General features: G+C 40.2%; 1 protein-coding gene across 5 annotated transcripts in view; it reads right to left on the reverse strand.

Moving 5' to 3' along the window:
• UTRN (utrophin) overlaps nucleotides 1-24,341 on the reverse strand; it is a 497,025-nt gene that overhangs the window by 71,218 nt on the left and 401,466 nt on the right. For all 5 annotated transcript variants that reach the window (XM_075267488.1, XM_075267486.1, XM_075267487.1 and 2 more), the window contains 2 exons: nucleotides 9,878-9,939; nucleotides 7,497-7,571 (listed from right to left, as the gene is read on the reverse strand). In XM_075267488.1, the coding sequence (XP_075123589.1) occupies nucleotides 7,497-7,571; nucleotides 9,878-9,939 (137 nt within the window). The remainder of the gene's footprint in view (nucleotides 1-7,496; nucleotides 7,572-9,877; nucleotides 9,940-24,341) is intronic.

Genomic DNA, 24,341 nt, shown 5'->3' on the forward strand with positions numbered 1-24,341 from the left:
GGCACCTTGTGCTAGATGCAGCAAATCAGCCCCAGAACATAACAGAGCCTCCTCCATGTGTCACAGTAGGGACAGTGATCTTTTCAAGATAGGCTTCATTATTCCATCTGTGAATATAGAGCTGATGTGCCTTGACAAAAAGTTACATTTTTGTCTTATCTGTCCATAGGATATTCTCCCAGAAGCTTTGTGGCTTGTCAACATGTAGTTTGGGAAATTACATTTTGTCAGATTCAAGTTATTTCTCTGACCATTGTGGGATTATCTTTCATTAAATGAGGGGTACCAACAATGTTGTCCATGTGTGTATACAGGTAAAGTATTACAGATACAGATAAGTAATATAAAGATACAAGTACAGTACTACATAAACAGGTACAGGGGTGCTGGGTGTCAGCCCCCACCAGTCTGATACTAGAGAACCCCTTTAATTCTTTTTTCACCTAGTATAGCAATGATTAAAAGGCCACCCTATAGGGTACCACAAATTCCCCTGTGGAGAACCTACTGTATACCCAGTCAAAGCATAGTCCTCTCCAAACTGGCTGCTTCAAATCCATAAGAAAAGAAACAGAGGGGTAATATAAAGCTCCTCAGCCACAATGCAACACCTGTACCAGGCCCCCAAATGTTATTGTTTATTGTTATTGTCTTGTTTATAGTGCTCGTCCCCCCCCCCCCCATATTGGGAAGAGGCACCTTATGGGCCTTCTAAGCCTTCTTAATCTGAGTGCCACCGCACCCTCTACACCCCCTGAAGTTACACCCCTTAAAAAGAAACATTTTCCATTGTTTTTCGGAAAAATAAACTTGACCCATCTACTATAGTGTTGCTTTGCAGATTGTGTATTATGTAGGGGTCTCCTACTTTCCATTTCATTGGTCATCATGTGTAGACTCAAAGTCAATTACTATAACTAGAAGACCATCGTTCATAAGATGTGTAGAAGTTCATATATATGGCCAATAGCGGCCAACATAGGTCTTGGCTTCTAGATATTATACTAGAGAGCATAAAACAAATGTCTGACAAGGATTACTGGACAAGTAGACTGTAAGGTAATCCGATCCCGTTTTTGTAAGAAAATTCAGATCATGAATGGAAAAAAGAATGACTTTTTGGCATACTCTCTCTGTAGCAGTGTGGATGTGTCTAGAACTTCAACCAGGAGGTATACCTTGGCTTGGTGTCAATAGTAAATTAAAATTACAAATGTCATTTTATTATGGTAATAGAATGTGACAGGTCTATGAAACACCATAAATCACTGCACTTCGACAATGAAAAGCAAGTGTCTGAGGAGGGCAAGAGCCTCGAGAAAGGCTTTGGCTGGATGTGATATAGGGTCATCTGCTTACTTTGAACATGGAAAACCACTTAATAGTTCTGCTGGAGACTCAAGTCCAGTTTCTTGCCAACACATTGTCGTCTCAGGCACAAAAGCAGCATTTGTGATTGAATTTCGCTGAACAGCAGACATATAAGTAAATGCACAGAATCTCTGAGCATATATCCCTACATTGTCAATATAGCTTAAAATGTGCGATTTCATAAGGCAGGGTAATCTCTACATTCACGAGTAAGCCGGGGCTGGATTTATACTACTGAAGCAAAAAGCTCAACATTTTAGGTTCCCTAAGCTGTATTTCATTGCATAGCAGCTTCTTTTAATACAGAACTTTTTTATTTTATCGTTACAGTTCTTTGGACAGATCATCTATTACATCAATCGGGCTGATAAGCGCTTTCATTTATATAGAGCAGATGGTTCGATAAGGCTCTTCGAAAGGAGTTACTATTACGTAGCCATCCCAGGGTGTGACACCACCCAATAAAATGCTCGCAATTGAGAAATGGTTGTCAACTTCCAATTGTGGAGGCCTCAAATTTGACAACATAAAAGGTTTATATAGAAATACATTTTATTTATAGAGGTACAATGTATAGTGTAGGTTAGTCCATGACAGCAACTTATCTCCTATCCACATAAACAAGGATCCCTTTAAATTAAAACTGCAAATGCACCTCCGATTGAAATTTGAGGGCAAATAATACCCTCACTATAAAAGGGATACTACAAAATATGGTTATGTAACCATCTGACTGTTATTTCATTCTATTGTGTATTACATATGTTTGCTGTTGTGTAATTGCCTGGAGTGGCAGCGCAGGCGCTACTATCACTCCATTCAGACAGGGGTACAAGGGAGCCCAGTTCTCATGATCAGCCGGGGTCAGAGCAGTAGTTAGTGACTTCTACATACAAAACTTGATCTGTATTCGAATAATAACTATTGTCATTTATATAAAAGTGTCATTTTATTTTTATTATATTTATTTTCTGGTGTACTGACTACAAAGAAAAAAGGGATGAAGAAGAATAAAAAAACATTATAAAATAGGAGGAGAAAAATGATTTGCAGGATCACCTTAGCAAATTTTGTATCAACGCTTGCAATAACTTTTTTTGTTTTATGCCTACTTTATATGCAGTAACACCATTCGTGTCCATCATCTGCGGACACCCGGCTATAAATTTCTGCTTTATATGTCCTTTTATACGTAACTGACACATATACTGAGCGCTGATGAATGAGTTTAGTGGTTAAACAAGAGCCGTCCGTCTTGCTATATTGAAGCCGGCACATCTGAACAGAATCAGAACGGGGACCGGACACAGAAAGAGACATTATAGTATATTTATAAAGCGTCAGGCTATACTTAGTATCATTATTGTGTCAATCCTATTTACTATACTATTCTTTAGATGTTTCAGCTATTGCTGGATGAAGGACATTCACTTCCGTTGGATTGGGTTTATTATTCTGTGTCATTCAGGTATTTACTGTAATATCTGGCAGATTGATGAGGTCATAAGTGAGATAAAGCCACGTGGTTTAGTTATTACACGTGGTATTCAGATGAAAAGCTACAACAGGGATTCACCTTGAATTAAGATATTTAATTGTGAGTAAGAAAAAATCTATTCAGATATTTCATCAAGCACAAGAGCCAATTCATTTCAATGGAATCATTACTGATCAAAATACCTGGAACATAAAATACACACAATAAACAGCTTGACGTGACCAAGTGTGACTTGTGTTGTACCTACTTCAAAGATGAGGCATGACAATGCTTGCAGACCTACAGAAGAAAGGAGGGGCCAATGAACTGCTTCCTCCAGTGGCGGATCCAGGCTTTGCGGGGCCCTGGGCAATTGACTTTTGGCCCTACATACCGGGGGGTTTGGATGGTATGGAATACCCCCCAGGATTTTTTGAAAAAATTAGCCCTAAAAATGCGTTCTATATTCAATTCAAACTGCTTTAGGCCCAGGAGGGCTCTACAAAAAAAAATAATAAATACCGGATTATGGTTTTAGTTAAGTATTTCACATTGATTCACTCTTTGCTTGCTTATGGGGGTGGTTAAGGGGTCGCGCTTGTAATCGACCTGCGTTTTTCGGTTAGGACCATAGGGCCCCGCTGGCTCGCCCTGCCCATTTTTTGTGGGCTTCTTTAAGTATTTCACACTGACGCAATAATTTCGGAGAGAGAAATTTCAATATAACAGGTTTCTAAGTCTCTTTTACTCCTTGCTTGCTTATGGGCTGGTTGAGCTTAAAGGGGCTCTATCAGCAAAATTATGCGTGAATAGCCTTTAAAAAGGCTATTCAGGCACCAGTAAAGTTATATTAAACTACCCCCCCCCCATTTTAAAATAAAACGCTAAAACAGAATATGTTCAACTTACCGAACATGCACGGTGGGCAGGCATTCGGGGTCCGACGTCATCTTCAGCCACGCCTCCTCTTCCAGCGATGTCCTCGGGTCCCGTCTAACTAGCGAACTGACATTGATAAAACATGGCTTCTACTACTGCGCATGCTCCCGCGCCATTTTTATCAATGTCAGTTCGTTAGTCAGACAGGACCCAAGGACATTGCTGGAAGAGGAGGCGTGGCTGAAGATGACGTCGGACCCCGAATGCCTGCCCACCGTGCATGTTCGGTAAGTTGAACATATTCGCTTTTAGCGTTTTATTTTAAAACGGGGAAGGGGAGGGGGGGGGGTTAGTTTAATATAACTTTACCGGTGTCTGAATAGCCTTTTAAAGGCTATTCACGCAGATGTGGGACTCTATCAGCATGATTTTGCTGATAGAGCCCCTTTAAGGGCCTCACGCTTCTAACCGACCGACCCGATCTGAGTTTTGTTAGGTCCGGGCCGCGCTGGCTTCCCCTGCTTAAGTCATACAGGATACAATGGATTCCCGTAAGGACCCCTAGAGGGCAAACAGATCTATACAGCTTCAATTTCTTTAATATACTGTATACATCCAAATGCTTTTATCTTTCTCCAGTCATGGCTAAATGCAGCCATATTTATTTCACTTAAGGTATCAGAAGTGGGGAAGATTTACTAATCCTGTATAAAATATACTATAGAACACCAGCACATGAGAAATCTTTTTCTGCTAGGATCGATAGGGGATTTTGCCTTGAATCTGCAGCAAATTCTGCACCACTGATATCAACTCTCATAATAAAAGATTGAAATCCAAAGTGAAAATCTAGCTAATAACATGAGATATTCTGCATACCAATTACCAACACAGCCTACAGCATACTGTACCTCTTAGGACTATGCTAAATGATCCTGTGTTACTAGAAAAAGTAATGAAAATATACTGTAAATTTCTCATTTTGAGCTGATTTTGACATATTATTATCAAAGACAGAAAACTGTGTCACGCTGGGGCCACATGTTGTGTAAACGCAGCAAAAATCGCAGTATGTTAGAGTCCCTAGAAAGACTCTATTTCCAGTGCTGACCTTTTTGTCCACGACTGTAAGTAACCCACTGGTTAAATGCAAAAAAAAAAAAAAGACCCAGAAAATCAGACAGCACACATCAAGCGCAGTGTAGACGATGCTAAGGCACATATGATAGATAGATAGATAGATAGATAGATAGATAGATAGATAGATAGATAGATAGATGGTAGATAGATAGATAGATAGATAGATAGATAGATAGATAGATGATAGATAGAGACAGATAGATAGATAGATAGATAGATAGATAGATAGATAGATAGATAGATAGATAGATACTGAAGATAGATACTGAAGATAGATAGATAGATAGATAGATAGATAGATAGATAGATAGATAATAAAGCGGCTCCCAAAACCGTGGAAACATTCAGTTATTCTTTCATTTTCAGAGATATGAGAAGATTACCAGAAGCTCTTTTTGGTTTATAGTTCCCATCAATGATTTTGCGCCTCACGCTGTGATTTACGTACAAGGAATATGATTCTGAAATAGCTGTTGGTTGTGAAATTATTGTTTTCCATAAACAAAATGAAATGAATCCTTGTATAGACATCAGCAGACCATCGCTAGGAGATTAAGCGGGAACTGGTGAAACACGCCACAATAATAATGAAGCAACAAACCTATCAAATAAGAAATGATTGCTTTGCGCATAAACCGCCTGACAATTATAGGAAGCCTGAGATTCCTAAACTTTCACATTGTTTGCATTTCAGCACTGGCTGCCTTCAGAATTAGCAAGATTGTTAGATGAGGAGAGTAAATTATGAAACACATCAACATATTAGTCTGCGCTCCTTTGGAGAAACACTAACTAGACAAAAGACACATTGGATATCTCAGAAATCAGGTTTTCCAGAATTTTTGAGACTGATTATATCAGATAGGCGTCAATCTGACACCCAGAAGACCCATAAGTTGATATCAGTGCCCATGGCATTAGCAAAGACACAGTAAGCCAGAGACAGACAGCTCTGTACACTGTGTAGCGGCTGAGCCAGATTACTGCCGTACAACTTCCATTTCATTGAACCTGGCTCAGCCATGGCTGTGTACAGTGATATGTACTCTCAGATCTGTACACTTGGGGCATTTGTCAAGACTGATGTCTTAATTCTCTGACTTCTGCGAGCTACAAGATCCAGGAGCAGGCCTGTGTGCCAGAATTTTTATTGCATTCAAAAACTGGCGTAGATTTTAGGTATAACTCAAGCTAGTTTTCTGGCGTGAATTACAATAAATTTGTCGAGCCAAGGCATCACTGCCCCAAATCACCTTTGTCGCTTGTCTCTTTCACCAAAACCTTAAAACATACGGTGAACTGGTAAAGAACTTTATAGACTTCACTAATAAGTTTTTCCCCTCTCCCTTTAATATATAATCTAGATTCTCATTCCATAGCCATCTATTTCCAGACTAACAAACCCTAATTTTGATAATTTTCCATCTATTAAAGGAATTTTCCAGTCTTAGAGGACTGATAAAATATCCTTTGGACAGGTCATCAATCCTAGATGAACAGGTATGTGACACCCAGGACCCCTGTGGACTCACTTCACAGCCCCTATGTTATTTTCATCAGTCCCATGAGCTACTTGCAGTTCAGTCCCATTAAAGTGAATACAATGTATAACATAGTGCGGCCTCATGTGTAACGTGCTAAAACTGCCGTGTGTTCTTCTCCGGGGTACCTGTGCCCTTTTGATGCCCCCCTTTATGTCTTGATAGCGGCTGTCTGAAACTGGTTTCTAAAGATTAGTTTACAGTCAAGCAATATTCCTGTAAGTATCTTTTTTTTTTTTTTTAATGTAGATTGTAAACCCTGTATAGAGCTCACAATGTACATTTTTCCCTATCAGTATGGCTTTGGAGTATGGGAGGAAATCCACACAAACACAGGGATAACATACAAACTCCTTGCAGATGTTGTTCCTGGTGGGATTTGAACCCAGGACTCCAGCACTGCAAGGCTAGAGTGCTAACCACTGAGCCACCAGTCACTTTTACTCAGTGTTTTGCCATCAGAGATGACGTTTCACCACCTCCACCAACTCAAGCTCTTTACATCCTTTAATAGGTTCCCTCCACTGATATTGACACACTCTCTCTACCCCCAACCATTCCTGAGCAATCAGAGTAGCTAGTTTTGGTGATATGCTTACTAGATTCTCTAATGCCAAGTGGGTGGTGTCAGGTAGAAGCAGGGAAGAAAGTGTGACTCAGAGCTCTGAGTGTGTTTCTAACTGAAGCTGAGTCATGCCCCCTTGCCTACTCCTGCCTGACTCCACCCACTTGACATTAGAGAATCTAATTGCACTGACTGCTCGGAAATGATGGGGGCTACAGAAGAAATTCCAACTGTGCTAGAACCAGGGGATGGGCGCCCATGAATCCATGCTTTGCCCCTTCTCTGTCTAAGCCTCCAACATATCCAAACGCAATTTACCATAACACTACACTAACAATGGCTTGCATCTTCTTAATATGAATACAAGATGAGGATAGAAAATATACACAGTTCCTTTGATATAACAACATTCACAATTCTTGCATTAGGATATACAGTAAGTATGTGATATACAGATGACCCAGACAGGCAGATTAATATATACAGCACGTAATATGTTGAACTGCAAGATGTGTACACTTACAGCACAATGTCTTCTGAAGTCTCCTTATCTTCATAGCAGTGCGGTAGGCTGAAAACCTCACATTGTTCAGGTCACCTGGGAATAATAAAAGAAAGATTAGAGCAGCGGCATTTACGGATGTAACTGCATCTCCAGTTCATAGTTTACAGACGGCATTATTTTATCAGCAGGTAGGAGTCAGTGTTAACATACATAAATGAAACCTTCCTAGTTCTGCTGCGACAGCTGCTGTAACTTCATGTAACTACCGTCACTACAGAATGCCTTATAAAACCCACCAGATGATCAGGAGGCATGTTGGCACAATAAAATGCCAGCGCCTATTAGTCTGCAGACTTTGCATCATGTTTGGGCTTAATAGCGAAGTGGTGGTTTTGTTATATATTTGGAGATGAGTAAAATATACATTTTAGGATTTTTTTTTTTTTATTTTTTTTATTTTTTTTATTTTTTTTATATATATTTATGAAATGTGTACTGAAGAGATCAACCATGCAAAAGAAGTACAGGTTTGGATTATTATTCCTATTAATGATTTTAAAAAAAAATATATATATATATATATATATATATATATATATATATATATATATATATAGATCGCTATTTTACAAGCATGCTACAGGATGAGGCTGCAACTACATTATACATAATGTGAACCCAAAGTCTGATGTGAACAGGGCCCATTTCTCCATAATTCTGACATTCAGTTAAGATTGTCTGAATTGTTGTAAATATGATTATCTGTTTTATATAAATTTCCTTGCAATCAATATTGCACAAGCCAACAAAAATATAAACTGACCAACCACCCACCACATATATGCAGGCCTGACTCGGCCGAGTGTTCGCCTGTTCTAATTAAGGAAAGGGGGTAAGAATCCAATGACACTTCCTGCGAACATACGAATCAGGCATGTCAAATTCAACATGTCCACTCCTTCTTTCGGTGACAAAATCTGTCCTTGAATAGTCAGATGGCAGCCATACACATCAGATTGTCAGTCAGCTCAGGCAAAATCAGCGAGTTCAGTCAATATTTAATGGCTTGTTCACGACTTTACTACTGATGACCTATCCTTATGATTAATATTAGATTAGATTGGTGAGGACCAACTACTGGCACCACCGCAGATCAGCTGTTTGACACAGGCAGATGAAAAAGAAACTATACAGCTCCATATGCCATGGCTTAAAGTAACTCTAGTTAAGTAGTGGATGGTTGGTGGATGGCCACCATTTCCCAACAAGGCTGCAAGGTCAGGAAGGAGGTGGCAGAGTGATGTGTTGGGGCAGAATCATGGGGAGAGAGCTGGTAGGCCCCTTTAGGATCCCTGAAGGTGTGAAATGACCTCTGCAAAGTATATAGAGTTCTGACTGACCGCTTTCTTTCATACTACAAAAAGAAGAATCGTGCCTTCGTAGCAAGATCATCTTCATACATGACAATGCACTATCTCCACTGACTACTATGAATATAAAAAGAGAGAAAGTCATGGTGTAGCCTCCATCCTTCCCTGACCTAACCCTACTGAGAACCTTTGGAGTATAATTAAGCAAAAGATCTATTAGGGTGGGAGGCAGTTCATATCAAAAACTGCAGCTCTGGCAGGATATTGTGACATCCTGCAAAGAAATTCAAGCATAAACTATCCAAAAATTCACAAGTTCAATGGAGGCAAGAAATGTAAAGATGATATCAAAGAAGGGGTCCTATGTTATCACGTAACTCGGCCTGCTGAGATGTTTTTGATTTCAGTAAATGTAACCTCTTCATGTTGTTAATTCAACAAATGACCATTTTCAGTTCTTTACAACCTATAAAATGTATAGACATTCTGTTTTGCATAATAATTTGGAACCACAGGTTTTAGATTTTTTTTAATTTGTGAAAAAAAAATGCTATCGATGGGAAGTTCATCCAATAAAATTTGATTTATGCTCGGTTGAAGATATGACTGTCATTTGCATCAATCATTTTGGAAAATCAGAGAATGATATAATTTGCATAATAAATTGGAACAGGGTGTAATTGGGTTTCATTAAACATCTTGCTTCTTTTGGCTACTACAGCTTGCATGAATATGCACTACCATACAAGTTGTACAATGCCAATGCTAATCTGTCAGATTGTCTGTCTGAGGACTTGTTTTCCAGTCTCTCTCTCATCTTTCCTTTAGCTGATGACCAAGTTAAACTTGACATTAATCCAAATTAGAAAATAAGTTTTTTGTCTCTAAATTACATACAAATTGGTTATAAGAATAAATTATTGCAAATGTCTATATAGCCTGTAGTTTTGTGATGGTGATGCAGACAATCTTATAGCTCTAGAATTGTAAGCCCCCCTCCATAGAATGGATTGCAAAGGTTTCACTTACCAAGTGATTGGAAGAGTTCAGTCATTTTTGGGTGGTCCCAGCAAGTGGTCTGTGTTTGATGGCTGCAAATGCAAAAACACATCAATGAAAATTCACTTTTACATTTTATTTCCTTTTCCAGTGCCAATTGCTATATTTAGAACATATAATATGATATTAATAGGATTACATTTTTCTATAAAACAATTAAGGCTTTGGTCACACCTATGCTGGGTGATCATTCGGAGATTTCGTTTCATTGAAAAATGCGGAGAGAAAAGTTCTGCAAGAAGAACTGCTCTCTCCACATTTTTTGGGTGGAAACCCGAGGGACCCATCTATAGTCTAGGGGTCTGTGGGTTTCCGCAGGTAAATGCTTTTTAAGTGGATTGGTTTTTCAGGTCCCCAAGCAGCAGGTGTGAACCTAGCATCATATTTTACCTTTACATGACATATATTTACATGATCTCTGCTTCCACTTTTGTAAAAGGAATAAACATGTAAGTCCTTCTTGGTGGAAAAGAACAACTCATCAGAATTCATTCCAGCTTTCTGATGTGAGTAATTTTGTCAAGCCAATGTGTCCCCACTTTAGCCTGCCTTGGTCTCTACTCCGCTCCACCAAATTATGTAAAAAAAAACTATGCCAGACCTATAGCACCCAGTGCCCCTCTGTTGCATTGCTGCAGTGGCAGATCCCTGAAGGATCTGCACAAAAAGCCACTACAGGTTATACAGTCGACCACCTTGACACATCTGGCAGAAAAAGTGATGCACTGAATGTTTCATCACTAATAACACTATATTTATGTGAACACTTTGGCTAGCTGATTAATAAAAAAAAAAAGGTATACTCACTTCACCCATCCAAAAGCTCTCATTCGGAGGCTTCTTAACCCCCTGCTGATCTCTATTTCCTTCTGCAGGAAAGATTCTTGAGATTCCTTTTTTGGCTAGACAAACCCCTTTAATTACAGGTATGTATGTCATAGGTCTGTTGTACTTTAAAGGGGTTTTCCGGGCAGAAAATCTTTCTTTTAGAAAGGTTTGTTAGTGCTAGTAATTGGTTAATAAATACACCCATATACCTTTAGCAGTGTATGGAGTGATTTCTGGGTGTCTCTGGTTGCTGCTGGCATTCTCTCCCTTTGTTTACTGGTGTTAGCTTCCTGCTGTGCAGCTTCCTGTAGCTGCTGCACTAATGCCCTCTTACTCAGCCCCCCCCCTCTCACTCCGTTACAAAACCCTCCATCTCTCTAAGCCTAGCCCCTCCCACCCTCACCGTCTCACTAAGCCTAACCCCTCCCACACTCACTGACTAGCAATCCCGCCCATTACTAGCCCCTCCTACCCTCCACATCTCCCTAGCTAACCTATTCTGCCCACTGCTAGAAGACAGGGAGGAGCCGTTTCCAGACACAGGAAGCTTGGTAAGTATTGATGGCGATAGGGGAGGGGGAAGAGTGATGGTGATGTTCTGTTTCGGAAGCGGTGAAAAGGAACGTCACTGGATTATCAGAAAGTGTCCCTGGGGTGGTCACATGACTTCTCCAGGGATAAGGGTAATTATAGATTCTTTTTTTAATTGAAATAAATTAGAAGTTAGGTGGGGGGAGGGAGCTTAGTTTAGGGGTTAATTATCAGTTTATCCTGGACAACCCCTTTAAGTGTAAAATAATATTTTTTGGGACATCTTGCTACATTCTCCTGGTACCAGCCTACCAAATGTGAATTGTGATAACATTTGTACAGTTATTTATTTTGCTTACTTATATCACAATCTAACTTCCTTATCTGTATGTCTTTGGAGTGTTGGAGGAAACCAAAACCCCCACATAAACATATAAACTCCTTGCAGAGGTTGACCTTGGCTGGATTCGAGCCTAGGGCTCCAGTAACTGCAGGGTTACAGTACTAACCACTGAGCCAACGTGCTGCCCTATATTCTATACATTGAGCCAGGAAATGGTTAAACAGTAAGGAAGTTTTCAGATAGGAAGACTCTAAAAGCAGAGAACCAGATTTCAAAGCGTAATAAATGAAGAATGATGTTGACATTAATTAATTACTTTAACGTCTGATCTAGTGCAAATCAATTATTAAACCTGTAGCTACGTGAAGACTCATTTTTGTCTTTTCCAATCTAATTTAATATTAAGCAAACGCATTACTGTCATACAGATGAAAAACACAGTTACAGTGTTGCCTATGTACTGGGCAAACCTTTCTATCAAAACTCAACTCAAATGACTGAACCATTTACAAGGCTTCAGATAAAATCTCTACATAAGAGAATAGTTTCTCAATGGGATAGGTTTGAAATGAAACCATCTTTTCTCCTGGCATTGCTGTCTGAGCTCTTTATTTTCTTGTACTTTTCGAGTATCCCCAATTCTGACGCTCGCTACTTTGTTCTCACAGTAATATAATGACTTCCTTCCTTGCTTGCTTTAAGCAATGTTATAATGCCTTCCTGCTCTAACTTTCTTCTTCCCACTCCTCATCTCCTACTGCCTTGCCCTACAGACTTTTGTGTTTGGCCATATATTTTCATTAAAGGTGCACTTTAAGGTTTCCAGACAATCGCTAATCTGAGACCATCTACTTACAGGGCAGGTCAGCCTCGGCATTCACAGACAGTCCTCTGTCAGCCATTACTGATCTAACAAACCTATCAGTTTATAAAGTGCTCAACGTTTGTAAAGGTTGTTGCAATTCTCCTTCTCATCTCAACATTGGAAGAATTGGGCGCAGTCATGGTTAAATGATCCATCTACTTTATCTATGGAAAGCAATCTTTCCTGGCTGCATTTCTTATATATGCCACCTACCCTACACTAAAAGAGAATTCGTGTATACATAGGACATGCCGTATTTCCCAGAGTTCCCAATCTGGTGCCATGGCCGTTGTAAATAGAAAGGTGGTTGTGCATGAGTAGCTATTCTTTTTTGGGGGAGTTCTGAAAACAGTCAAGCACATTTCCTATCTAGGATGGAAATATTCCTTTAAAGAGGACCTTTTGCCACCTTTACAAACTCCAGACCATATGCTTTGACATGAGTCCGATATTACAAATATTCAGATAATGGGGAGGCTACAATGATCCTGCATTATTGTAAGGCTGAAGGAAGAATGAATGGACATCTCCAAATGAGAGAGGATGACTCCGCGCTTCTTAGTAGAAGGACTTACAGCACACAACGCGTTTCAGAGACATCAAGTCTCCTTTTTCAAGTATATAATGTGACCAAGTGAAAAAGAATTATTTTAAGGCTGCCATAACAGATATTACTATGAAGATGGCACTTCCTAAGTATTGTTAACACTGTCTTGAGTATATGACCAGAAGTGTTTGGTATAAGTGCGATGACAGTATTCTAGGTTCGTTCTTCTAAGAGCACTTGTCAAGGGATGCCGTAAACGCAGCATGAACCCATCCCTAGGCTCACATTTCTTATATTACCATACTAACAAGCGCACGTCGGATATACTCATCCTGTACAATAAGGCGCTTTAATAAAAGGATTTACTTATTCTTTCACAGTAATAAACTTTTCTGGTTTGAATTTTACAAGTTTATCCTTTAATGTTAAGAATAAGAATAATTTGGAACAATTTTCATCTGTTATCCGTGTCATTATTAAAAATTAAACACCAAAAATAAGATTTCATGCTCAAACTCCCAAGTATACATCTGTGCCAGACAAACTGAGCAAAGGGAAAATCTACAGCTCCTTTGATGTACTGAAAGCACTTGGACATTGTATATATCCTACATTTCATTGATGCATGCTGGTTTTCTCTTTGATGTTTGTGAACGTATTTGTCTCCTAATATGACTGAAGTGTAAACGTCTAACATATTAAATAATTCTTACTGGCAATGTTACCTTCAGATGTGTTGCTGCCTTTATATTCTAAGAAGTTCCATTCTAGATGTCCCACTCAAACCTCAATAGTAAAAGCCCTTTAAGGTATTAGAGCAAAATGTTCATTAATTCCCTAGAATGACTTTACTCTGAGATCTAGTGATAGAAATGTTCTGGGCATAGTTAATATTCATGTACGGAAGTAAGGAATGAGAAATATTGCTCTTTTCATATAAATGGGGTAGTGATCTTCAAGGTGTAAAGTAAGTAATAACAGAAAAGAACACGGTGTAATAACTAAGACAGATCGCCATTTGCATTTTCTTAACGCATTAGTGGTACTATATGGACTTTGCAGGGCAGGATCAAGTCTACAGGGACAAAGAGTTTTTTGTGGACAAGGACACTCTGTACCATAGAGATCTCATGAAGCTGCTTGGAGCCCAAGATAAAAACCAGCTCAAGATGACCCCATCATTCTTTACCATGGTTTATGTGGACATGAACAGGGTTGCCCATCAAAATATCATCCATGTTGGCTAATAAATGAAGGGTCAAAAGCCAATAGTTTATATCAGGCTTCTCTCTGAATATACATGGAAAAGCGGCAGGGGGGTGCAAGTTCTGGAACCAATGGCATGAAATAGGTAAGCACCCCTCATCGCAATATTATTATTTTTTTTTTTATAATGGATTACCTGGAAGCCTCCTTCATGATCTTTCTTATGTGGTTCCTCTGATTTCCAGTCTCCTGCTTATTCCTGTGAAAGCTACTCTATGCACAACGGAGCAAGTTTATTAAGAATGGCGTATCGTACACTAGCCTAATGGGTGCAAGGAAGCCGGAGATTTGTGAAGACGCTGCCACTTTTCATAGGGGACTAAAGCTGACTCTATAATAGAGAAATTGTTGGCAATACTATAACTAGGGCACTACATTTGGGTGTAATATGCAATACAGTTGACTATATTAAAGCAGCACTGTAGCCTGTTCTAATCTTATTCAGCCGGGCCACTGTTGTGTAGAGTTTGTCTACAAGACGGTGTTGTGGTCTACGTTCTGCCAATATATATTATGCCAAAAAGAGCAGCTCATAAGCTAAATTGGACTCTAAAGGTGTAATACGCCGTGGGGGAATTTATTGCACATATTACTCCGGCCATGGTGCGTGTGGCAGTTGCCCAAAAAATGTGACTTTTTATTCATTCTACGGTTAAAAAATTGAGTAGGTTGTGGAAGAGCTCAGAGAAATTTACCATTATTTGTGCCAAAAAACTCCCGTAAATAGCTGGAGTAGATTTCATTGTCTAGCACACATAACACTAGGAATTATACGGAAAGGGAAAAAGCTTCTATACATGCGTTTATGGCTAACGGTCGTGATGTGTTTGCACAAATATACTTTTCATTCTGAATAATATGGCCACACACTATCAGGTCATTTGGCTTCATGCTCCAGATTTGCTGTAGACTGTGATATTTGTGATGATACCAGCTTAAAGATCAGAAGTGCTTATCACAGGAGGCTTTCTAGCATGTGGAAAATCCTATTGTCATTACATAAATAATCCCAATCTGAAAATCCAAAGATGGCTAAATGTAGATATTAACATGTCATCCATCCACACAGGGCCATATTAAGTCATTTTAGCATTTACAGAAAGTAATTTATCAAATCTGCACGTATGTCCCCATTTGTATAGACACATTGCTCCAGGACTGGTTTTCACTGTGTATGTTCTATGATAGAATTAAGGACCCGAAAAGTGTTATCCACCCGGCTTATACAATCCATAATTGTTTCTAAAGGTAACGCACACCCGGAAATGAGGATTCGCTCATGCAAGCGCTGATAAATATATTAAATACATGAAATGTATTTGCTAGTAGCAAGGTGTTCAGTAGAGATATGACTAAATCCAAGAGCGCAACGGCAGAGGAAATAACAAATAGTCTATGTTTCTTTTAAAGGGACTTAAAAACCTTAAAAAAAAAAAGAAAAAGACCATCCTTTCTTGCCAACAATGATGCCGTTATGTGATCAATTTTGATGGAGACAGATGAGCAGAACAGATTCCCTCATCTTTGAAGGAATTGTTTTTATTCCATTATGAACCTGGCAGCCTTTCAAGGCGTGTTGCACTATAGCACAAGTAATCCTTTTGTCAAATCCTCCACCAAAATCAATTTGGTCTTTTATTAGAGTCTCCAATTAACATAATTTATGGTGAGGTTAAAAAAGAAAAGGCAGAATTGTATGATGAGTGGCCATCACAGGGGCAGAAGGCGGCGTTCTGCGAATTCAATACGTGAGTATCTTCGCACATAACTCCAGAGTGACAGAGACCGATTCACTGGAACATTATCTGACTACGTAAAGTTCAAATATTAAGCAAAGACAATCACTCACGGCGGTGGATAAAAATGCTGTACTGTAGCAAATAAATCTGCAAGTTTTAGACAATGCACATAACCTGAATCCTCTTCCAGAGACAGAAGAGAAAATCAATTGGAAGCAGCAAGTTCTGCATTATTATGAGTTCAGGGGAAGAATTACAGATACTAAAGCTATTAGATCGTTCCAAAAATATTAGATATTATTAATAGAGATGAGCGAACAGTGTTCTATCGAACACATGTTCGATCGGATATCAGGGTGTTCGCCATGTTCGAATCGAATCGAACACCGCGTGGTAAAGTGCGCCAAAATTCGATTCCCCTCCCTCCTTCCCTGGCGCCTTTTTTGCACCAATAACAGCGCAGGATAGGTGGGACAGGAACTACGACACCGGGGGCATTGAAAAAAATTGGAAAAAGTCATTGGCTGCCGAAATCAGGTGACCTCCATTTTAGACGAATAGTGGATTTCAAATCCGGGTCATATGAGAATGTGAACTTTGTGACTATGAGACAGGGATAGCTGTACAGGCAGGGATAGCTAGGGATAACCTTTATTTAGGGGGGAATGTTATTAAAAATAACTTTTTGGGGCTCTATCGGGTGTGTAATTGTGATTTTTGTGAGATAAACTTTTTCCCATAGGGATGCATTGGCCAGCGCTGATTGGCCGAATTCCGTACTATGGCCAATCAGTGCTGGCCAATGCATTCTATTAGCTTGATGAAGCAGAGTGTGCACAAGGGTTCAAGCGCACCCTTGGCTCTGATGTAGCAGAGCCGAGGCTGCACAAGGGTTCAAGCGCACCCTCGGCTCTGATGTAGGAGAGCCGAGGGTGCGCTTGAACCCTTGTGCACCCTCGGCTCTGCTACATCAGAGCCGAGGGTGCGCTTGAACCCTTGTGCACACTCTGCTTCATCAAGCTAATAGAATGCATTGGCCAGCGCTGATTGGCCAGTGCATTCTATTAGCCCGATGAAGTAGAGCTGAATGTGTGTGCTAAGCACACACATTCAGCTCTACTTCATCGGGCTAATAGAATGCATTGGCCAGCGCTGATTGGCCAGAGTACGGAATTCGGCCAATCAGCGCTGGCTCTGCTGGAGGAGGCGGAGTCTAAGATCGCTCCACACCAGTCTCCATTCAGGTCCGACCTTAGACTCCGCCTCCTCCAGCAGAGCCAGCGCTGATTGGCCGAATTCCGTACTCTGGCCAATCAGCACTGGCTAATGCATTGTATTGGCGTGATGAAGCAGTGCTGAATGTGTGTGCTTAGCACACACATTCAGCTCTACTTCATCGGGCTAATAGAATGCATTGGCCAATCAGCGCTGGCCAATGCATTCTATTAGCGTGAACTGAGTTTGCACAGGGGTTCTAGTGCACCCTCGGCTCTGCTACATCAGATTGCTACATCTGATGTAGCAGTGCCGAGTGTGCATCAGATGTGTAGTTGAGCAAAACTGACTAGGAATGCATTGGCCAGCCTTCGGCCAATCAGCGCTGGCTCTGCTGGAGGAGGCGGAGTCTAAGGTCGGACCTGAATGGAGACTGGTGTGGAGCGATCTTAGACTCCGCCTCCTCCAGCAGAGCCAGCGCTGATTGGTCGAGTTCCGTACTCTGGCCAATCAGCACTGGCCAATGCATTTCTATGGGGAAAAGTTAGCTTGCGAAAATCGCAAACTGACAGGGATTTCCATGAAATAAAGTGACTTTTATGCCCCCAGACATGCTTCCCCTGCTGTCCCAGTGTCATTCCAGGGTGTTGGTATCATTTCCTGGGGTGTCATAGTGGACTTGGTGACCCTCCAGACACGGATTTGGGTTTCCCCCTTAACGAGTTTATGTTCCCCATAGACTATAATGGGGTTCGAAACCCATTCGAACACTCGAACAGTGAGCGGCTGTTCGAATCGAATTTCGAACCTCGAACATTTTAGTGTTCGCTCATCTCTAATTATTAACTGTGCGTAAGTAACCTGGTTCAGCCTTTGCAGTGGGTGCAATGGCCGTCATTACAGAATAAGGAGGGGCAATGACAACTTAAAGAGGACCTTTCACCACCTGTAATACACCGCTAGAAAGCTGACAGTGCGCTGAATTCAGCGCACTATCGGCTTTCCCGTTCTGTGCCCCCAGTGAAGAGCTATCGGTGCCGGTACCGTAGCTCTTCACTGTCAGAAGGGTGTTTCTGACAGTCACAGTAGTGTCTATTGCGTTGTACTGTGAGAGCGGTGACGAACGCCTCCCTTCCCTCCTGATAGTACTCGTCCATAGACGAGTACTGGGGGGGGGCGTTCCACACCACTCAGCGTCATTGCTGGGCGGTAAGCAACGTCCCCTCTCACAGTACAGCGCTACAGACGCTGCTGTGAGGAAGGGTGTTCCTGACTGACCGTCAGAAACGCCCTTCTGGCAGTGAAGAGCTACAGTACTGGCACCGATATCTCTTCACCGGGGGCACAAAACGGGAAAGTCAATAGTGCGCTGAATTCAACACACTGTTGGCTTTCTAGCGGTGTATGACAGGTGGTGAAAGGTCCTCTTTAAGTTGTCATTGCCCCTCCGTATTCTGTAATGACACCGCATGTGCCCCAGCTGGTGAAAGGTCCTCTTTAAGCACAACTTAGGTGCACCTACCTATGGAATGGAAGCTTCTGATGATGCCCTTCATTTCTCGGCTAAAGAGGTTTCACCCCTGTAGACACTTATCCCCTATCCACAGATGGGGGTCTACAAGTAAATGGAGCAGTTACCATGAATATGCTCTATTGCTCCAGTTGCAAAGAGAATACAGGGGAACTTTCCAGGGTGTTCTCATGATCGGTAGGATTCCTAGCAGTCAGGTCCCCAGTGATCAGATATATATCCCTTATCCTGTGGATATATGTTATTAATAGGAAGACTTTGAAAGAAACCATACGTGCGTTTACCATATGTGTTGGTGATATATGTTGGCTAGATTTATATAGATCGATTTGTTTCTTTTAGTATGGGATAACATTAATCCCGGTTTTGTCTTGTCTGCCTTGTTTAATCTATCTTAACATATGGGATTCATTCAGTAAAGATCATTTTTGTACATCCTTTGGTCTGGCACTATTATCCGTTGCCATTGCTGTTGTAAACACATGTATATGATACTGTACTCCAATAGACAAGCAGAACGGAAGAAAAACACCATCATCTCATCTGTTTCACATTTTAATCAAATCGGAGTCAGATATCCTGCATAAAATATGAGATCTCCGGCAAACTGCAACACGTTGAAATGATTTTGCTCATACATTTTTTCCAAAACAGTCAAATTAAGTTTATTTTTTTAATTGTTATTTTCATCACCACATCGAGGTAATCCATTCGCAAGAATGAAACGACAGCACAAATCTACATGCAATCGGTTAATTACGCAAATGCATATTTATTAGTTTTGTTAGCTTGCAAATTGCAATCTCCAAAAGTTAAGTAATTTGTAAGTGCTCCTTTCATCTCCATGTTAAGCAGCTCGTACATGGTATATTTCAATAGGTACTGCTTTTATGTGACTTTTTTCACCTATTATTTTTGTCATTAGGTTTATAAACCAGATAACCTGATTTTCTTACTCCGTTATTATATCAAGACTGACAGAACTAGAAATTTATCAAATAAAATTGCAGTTACCTGGGATATCATTTTCTCATTCATCATGTCTTATATAGTTACACTGTAACCATCACCTTTTATCATATATATCGCATGTCAATATTGTTTTGATTTTATCATAATAGCCCTGAATTGTCTCAAACTGAGCCTGAATTCCAAAGTATATGTCTTGTATATGGCTTTCATGCTTTTTTGTCTCACTTGACAATTGACCATGGTTTAAAGCAGTTTTTCGGGCTAAAAATACTGACGACTTATGCTAAAGATGGTCACAAATATCGGATAAGCAAGTGTCTGACGCCCAGCACTCCCATCAATGCGCTTCTCTCAGCAGCTGGTACACAGAGAATGGCTGACAGCTCTGATGGTGGACTGCAGCTTAGGTCCCATTGAGATGAGTGGGGACTTATCTGTACTACACATACAACAGAGTTGTCTGCTTCCTGCTCCATTCTCTGTGCACCAGGAGATGAGAACAGTTGATTGATAGAAGTGCCGTGTATTGATCCCCCACCAATGTAATACTATCGAACTATCCTCAGGATAGGTCGTAGATATTTTAAGCCTAGAAAATCACTTTAAACTAAGACCCCATGTAGCGGGCTGCCGCCAAACAGCACTGCAGGACAAATCACTGCAGAAACGCATCAGTTTTTCTCACAGCTCTTTTCACAGAAAGTCCACAGAATTTTCCTCTCCTTACTTCTATTATTCCTATACGATAAACGTCAGAATTAGAATTAGCCAAAATCTCATCCATTTTGAAGGTACTGTAAAACGCTGCAGTGTTTTCTCTATGGGATGGGTCTTTTGTCGAAGGTTTCACTGCATATTAAAGGAAAGATGGATACATACAAGTTACCATTAGTTGACTGGTCCCTATAAGATGTCATAATAGTGATCGGGGGCTGGATAAGAATTTGTCCAAAACAACCCTCTCCTACATAAGCACTTTAAGCCAATCATAACAATCCATGAAAGTCACATGACACTTCCATGAAGCCGTGATCAGCAGGAAGTACCCTGTGTTTATAGGGAGTCTATCAATTTTTAGCTAAGGCTATATTCATGTAGCCTCTAGAAAGGGTATTGTAGGCATATCTTCACCTCTTCTTTGCTTCTCTTTCCCTTCCGCATAAACAAAATCTTGCGTATGCGTGAGATTTCGTTCGAGCTGACAAGAGGAAGAAACAAAGAAGAGGAGGAGAAGGCATCAACAAGAAGGGAGAACGGAGCGGCGATACAGAGAGAAGTGATGCCGCGGGTGTGCTTGGAGCACAGGGAGACACCTACGTGGAGGATAATTTACATAAGAAAAAAGAGATGTTCAGTCTGTGGTTGAAACAGTAGTGATTTACAGTATACAGATTACAACATTAACCCATTGGTACAGTAGTTTGTAACATTTGGGATGTGTAATTGAAGCTTACTAGAATTTGTTAATGACAACTCCTGAATATCCTTTATTTTCTAGTTCTTTTCCATTATGTTTGAGTTTAGTAAGAGCACAATAAATGATGCTGCTCTTCACCAATTACAAGATACAGGGATCATGTGTTTTATAGATCTGTTCTAACAGATCTGTGCAATAATATTGTTGTAGCAAATCTCAAAGTTTATTGACAGTCAATCCTTTATTCCCCTTGTGCACAGAGTAGGATTAATATACATGGTTATGTGTAACAGAGACACATCAGATACATTTTAGAGTGAGAAACGAGGAAATTGGATAATTCGATGAAGACAAAACCAAATGGAAAGCACGGTAAGACATGATCTGTGTTATTCTGTGTGATTTGGTGCAGTTGATGTACTACATTGATAACTGGAGATTAAGGTGTCTCATGTGCTCCGAGTATAAATGCTGAGACACATTCCCCCCATTCAAGTAAGGAAGGGAAGCCATTTACAGTAATAGGACAATACATCTTCAGGAGTTTCTAAACAAGTCAGTTCATTTAGGCTGAAAGTTGAAGTTTTTTTATTTTTATGTTGCTCTCCAACATTTAATGTTGATTGATAAAAGAAAAAAAGATGCATGCTCTTTCAACAGTATAGCTAGAACATAATCTCCCACCTAGATTACTTTAACACCCTTCTCCGTGGTCTCCAAGTGAATACTCTCACCCCCTCCAGTCCATGTTAAACTGTGCGGCACTCCACCCGTTCTTTATTGACCACTCCCCTTTGCCAATCCCTTCACTGGTTACCCATTGCCCAGCGAAGAGTTCAAATTACTAATGCTGACATACAAAGCCATCTACAACCTGTCCCCTCCATATATCTCTGACCTAATATCCCGCTACCTGCCCACATGTAACCTCCAATCCTCCAAAGACCTCCTACTCCGCTCTTATCTGATCTGCACACAACCGTCTCCAAGATTTCTCCTGTGCATCCCCCATACTCTGCATCCCAAGACACATAAGACTGACCCCCACAATCACAGGCTTCAAAAAGGCCCTGAAGACTCACCTATTCAGGAAGGCCTACAACCTCCAATAACACTACTGTCACCACACCAACATGTGATCAGTCTCTCCCCTCACCTTCTGTCTCTATTCCTCTTTTCTCATAGATTGTAAGCCCTTGTGGGCAGGGTTCTCTACCCCACTGTGCCAGTTGGTCACTTTTAGTATTATATTTGTTTTGTATATTTTGTGTACCGTATGTAAACCCTCAAATGTAAAGCACCATGGAATATAATAATGTAAAGCACCATGGAATTATTATAATAATGTACAAAGCACTATGAAATTAATAATATACTGTAATGCACCATGCAATTAATGGTGCTATATAAACAATAATAATACTAATACATGCTGCCCTTGAATATAATGTTGAGCTCTGAATCGTGTGCAACGTTTTTGTCTTATTTAGACTTATTTAGCTCAAAATCTCCTTCATGGTCCGTGTAAAAGACTTTGCAAATTTTTTTTATTTTTTATTTTTTTGTTCCAAAAAAAAAAAAAATTAAGCAACTTTCTAAACAATCTCCATTAAAAGTAACCAATCATTTTGTTTGCTGTAGCGGCTGTACAACACCTGTACATAGCTGGCTGTCCTGTTCCTTACATACACTATTAAGTTGCTGCTATCAGTTCATATGCACTCCCTACTCTGCCTCTCAGTTCTTTCAGTGTTAGATGAACCAGCAAGGATGGGGAACAGGTTGTACACAACAAATCAGAGAGTAGAGAGGTAGGAAAGCAACTAAGTCTTCAGGGAAGGCAAATTACTCAGGCTGTACAGTACCAGAGTATAAAAAAGGGAGAACAGGAGACACCAAACTAGTCTATGAGGAGGGGGGATGAATTACATAGGCTGGTATCAGTGTAGGGAGAAAACAGACAATGCATTGCAGACTTTGCAGGGGAATGGAGGGGAAAATCACACACTGTCAGCATTGACGGCTGTCGGCACAAGGGAGAAGGGATGCCTCCGGGGTTTATATTACAACCAGAAAATTATACAGTGACAAAGCTGATATGAGATATATGAGCTAGTGATAGCAGCAGCATCCGTGACACACAGATACCTTGCCAAGTATGTATTGCTGGGATGGACAAGCCCACATGTGAAGGGTTTATTCTGAAACTAGGAGCAGGTACCAAGCTCAGAGGCCTGTGAAAATAAATAGTAGAATGAAGGCTGCAGCCTTAGTAGACCTTGTTAACTCACGGTAACTACTAGTATAAGTAACAATCATTGTTTCCATGTCAAAGGTTCCCATAGCTTAAAATAAAACTGACTGCCTGAAGTTGCCACTAGAGGGCGCTTAAAAATTAATGTACCGTATATGATTTTTACACATTAAAAGACTAGTATGCATGAACTTCAAAAGTACTAAAAATATATAGTACTCCAATAGCACACAGGAAGAAGCACAGGTAACACATTTTAGGTATAAAATTAAATCTGTATCCACCTTTATAATATTGATAGCTTAAACTTAATATAAGCCATCAACTTCAGATGGATAAGAACGTTTCATAAATGAATAGTACAGGTGAACATAAGAAACTTTGGGAAGAATATGCAAATCTGTCTCCAAAGATGTAAACAGGGAGACAGTGCCTCTGTTATGCTGCCCTCTATAGCAAGCACCCTGAACACCCTAAGGATAGACGTTATCCCCACAATAAGAAACTTTGTAATGTATTAAGATAAGGCCTGTTACCTTCACCACTTATTAAGCTGCTCTCCTGCTCCTTATCTTCAATATGACTGCTTGTAAACATTATATTGGGCTATCTATTCAGCCTCACACAGAGCAGGGAGGGGCGGAGTGGGAGTCTCCTGCTGGTTAATTGATTTATTGCCTTAATCTGTACACTAACAGCCTCTTATCTACAAACATAGCAGTGTTAAAAGTGTACAGTACAGCAGAACATAGGAGCCACGATTATATAAAGTGTCTTTTCTATCCCTTCTCTCTTCTTCATAGGCTAATTTGTAAAAAGTAACCGAAAAGTGGAGAAGTAAACCTATTTCTTTAATAAGATATATTACAAAGTTTCACATCTCAACCTGTACTATTCATTTATAACTGGAAGTATGCTTTAAGGAT

This window comes from Leptodactylus fuscus, chromosome 3, assembly GCF_031893055.1.
Source record: "Leptodactylus fuscus isolate aLepFus1 chromosome 3, aLepFus1.hap2, whole genome shotgun sequence".
Classification (NCBI taxonomy): domain Eukaryota; kingdom Metazoa; phylum Chordata; class Amphibia; order Anura; family Leptodactylidae; genus Leptodactylus; species Leptodactylus fuscus.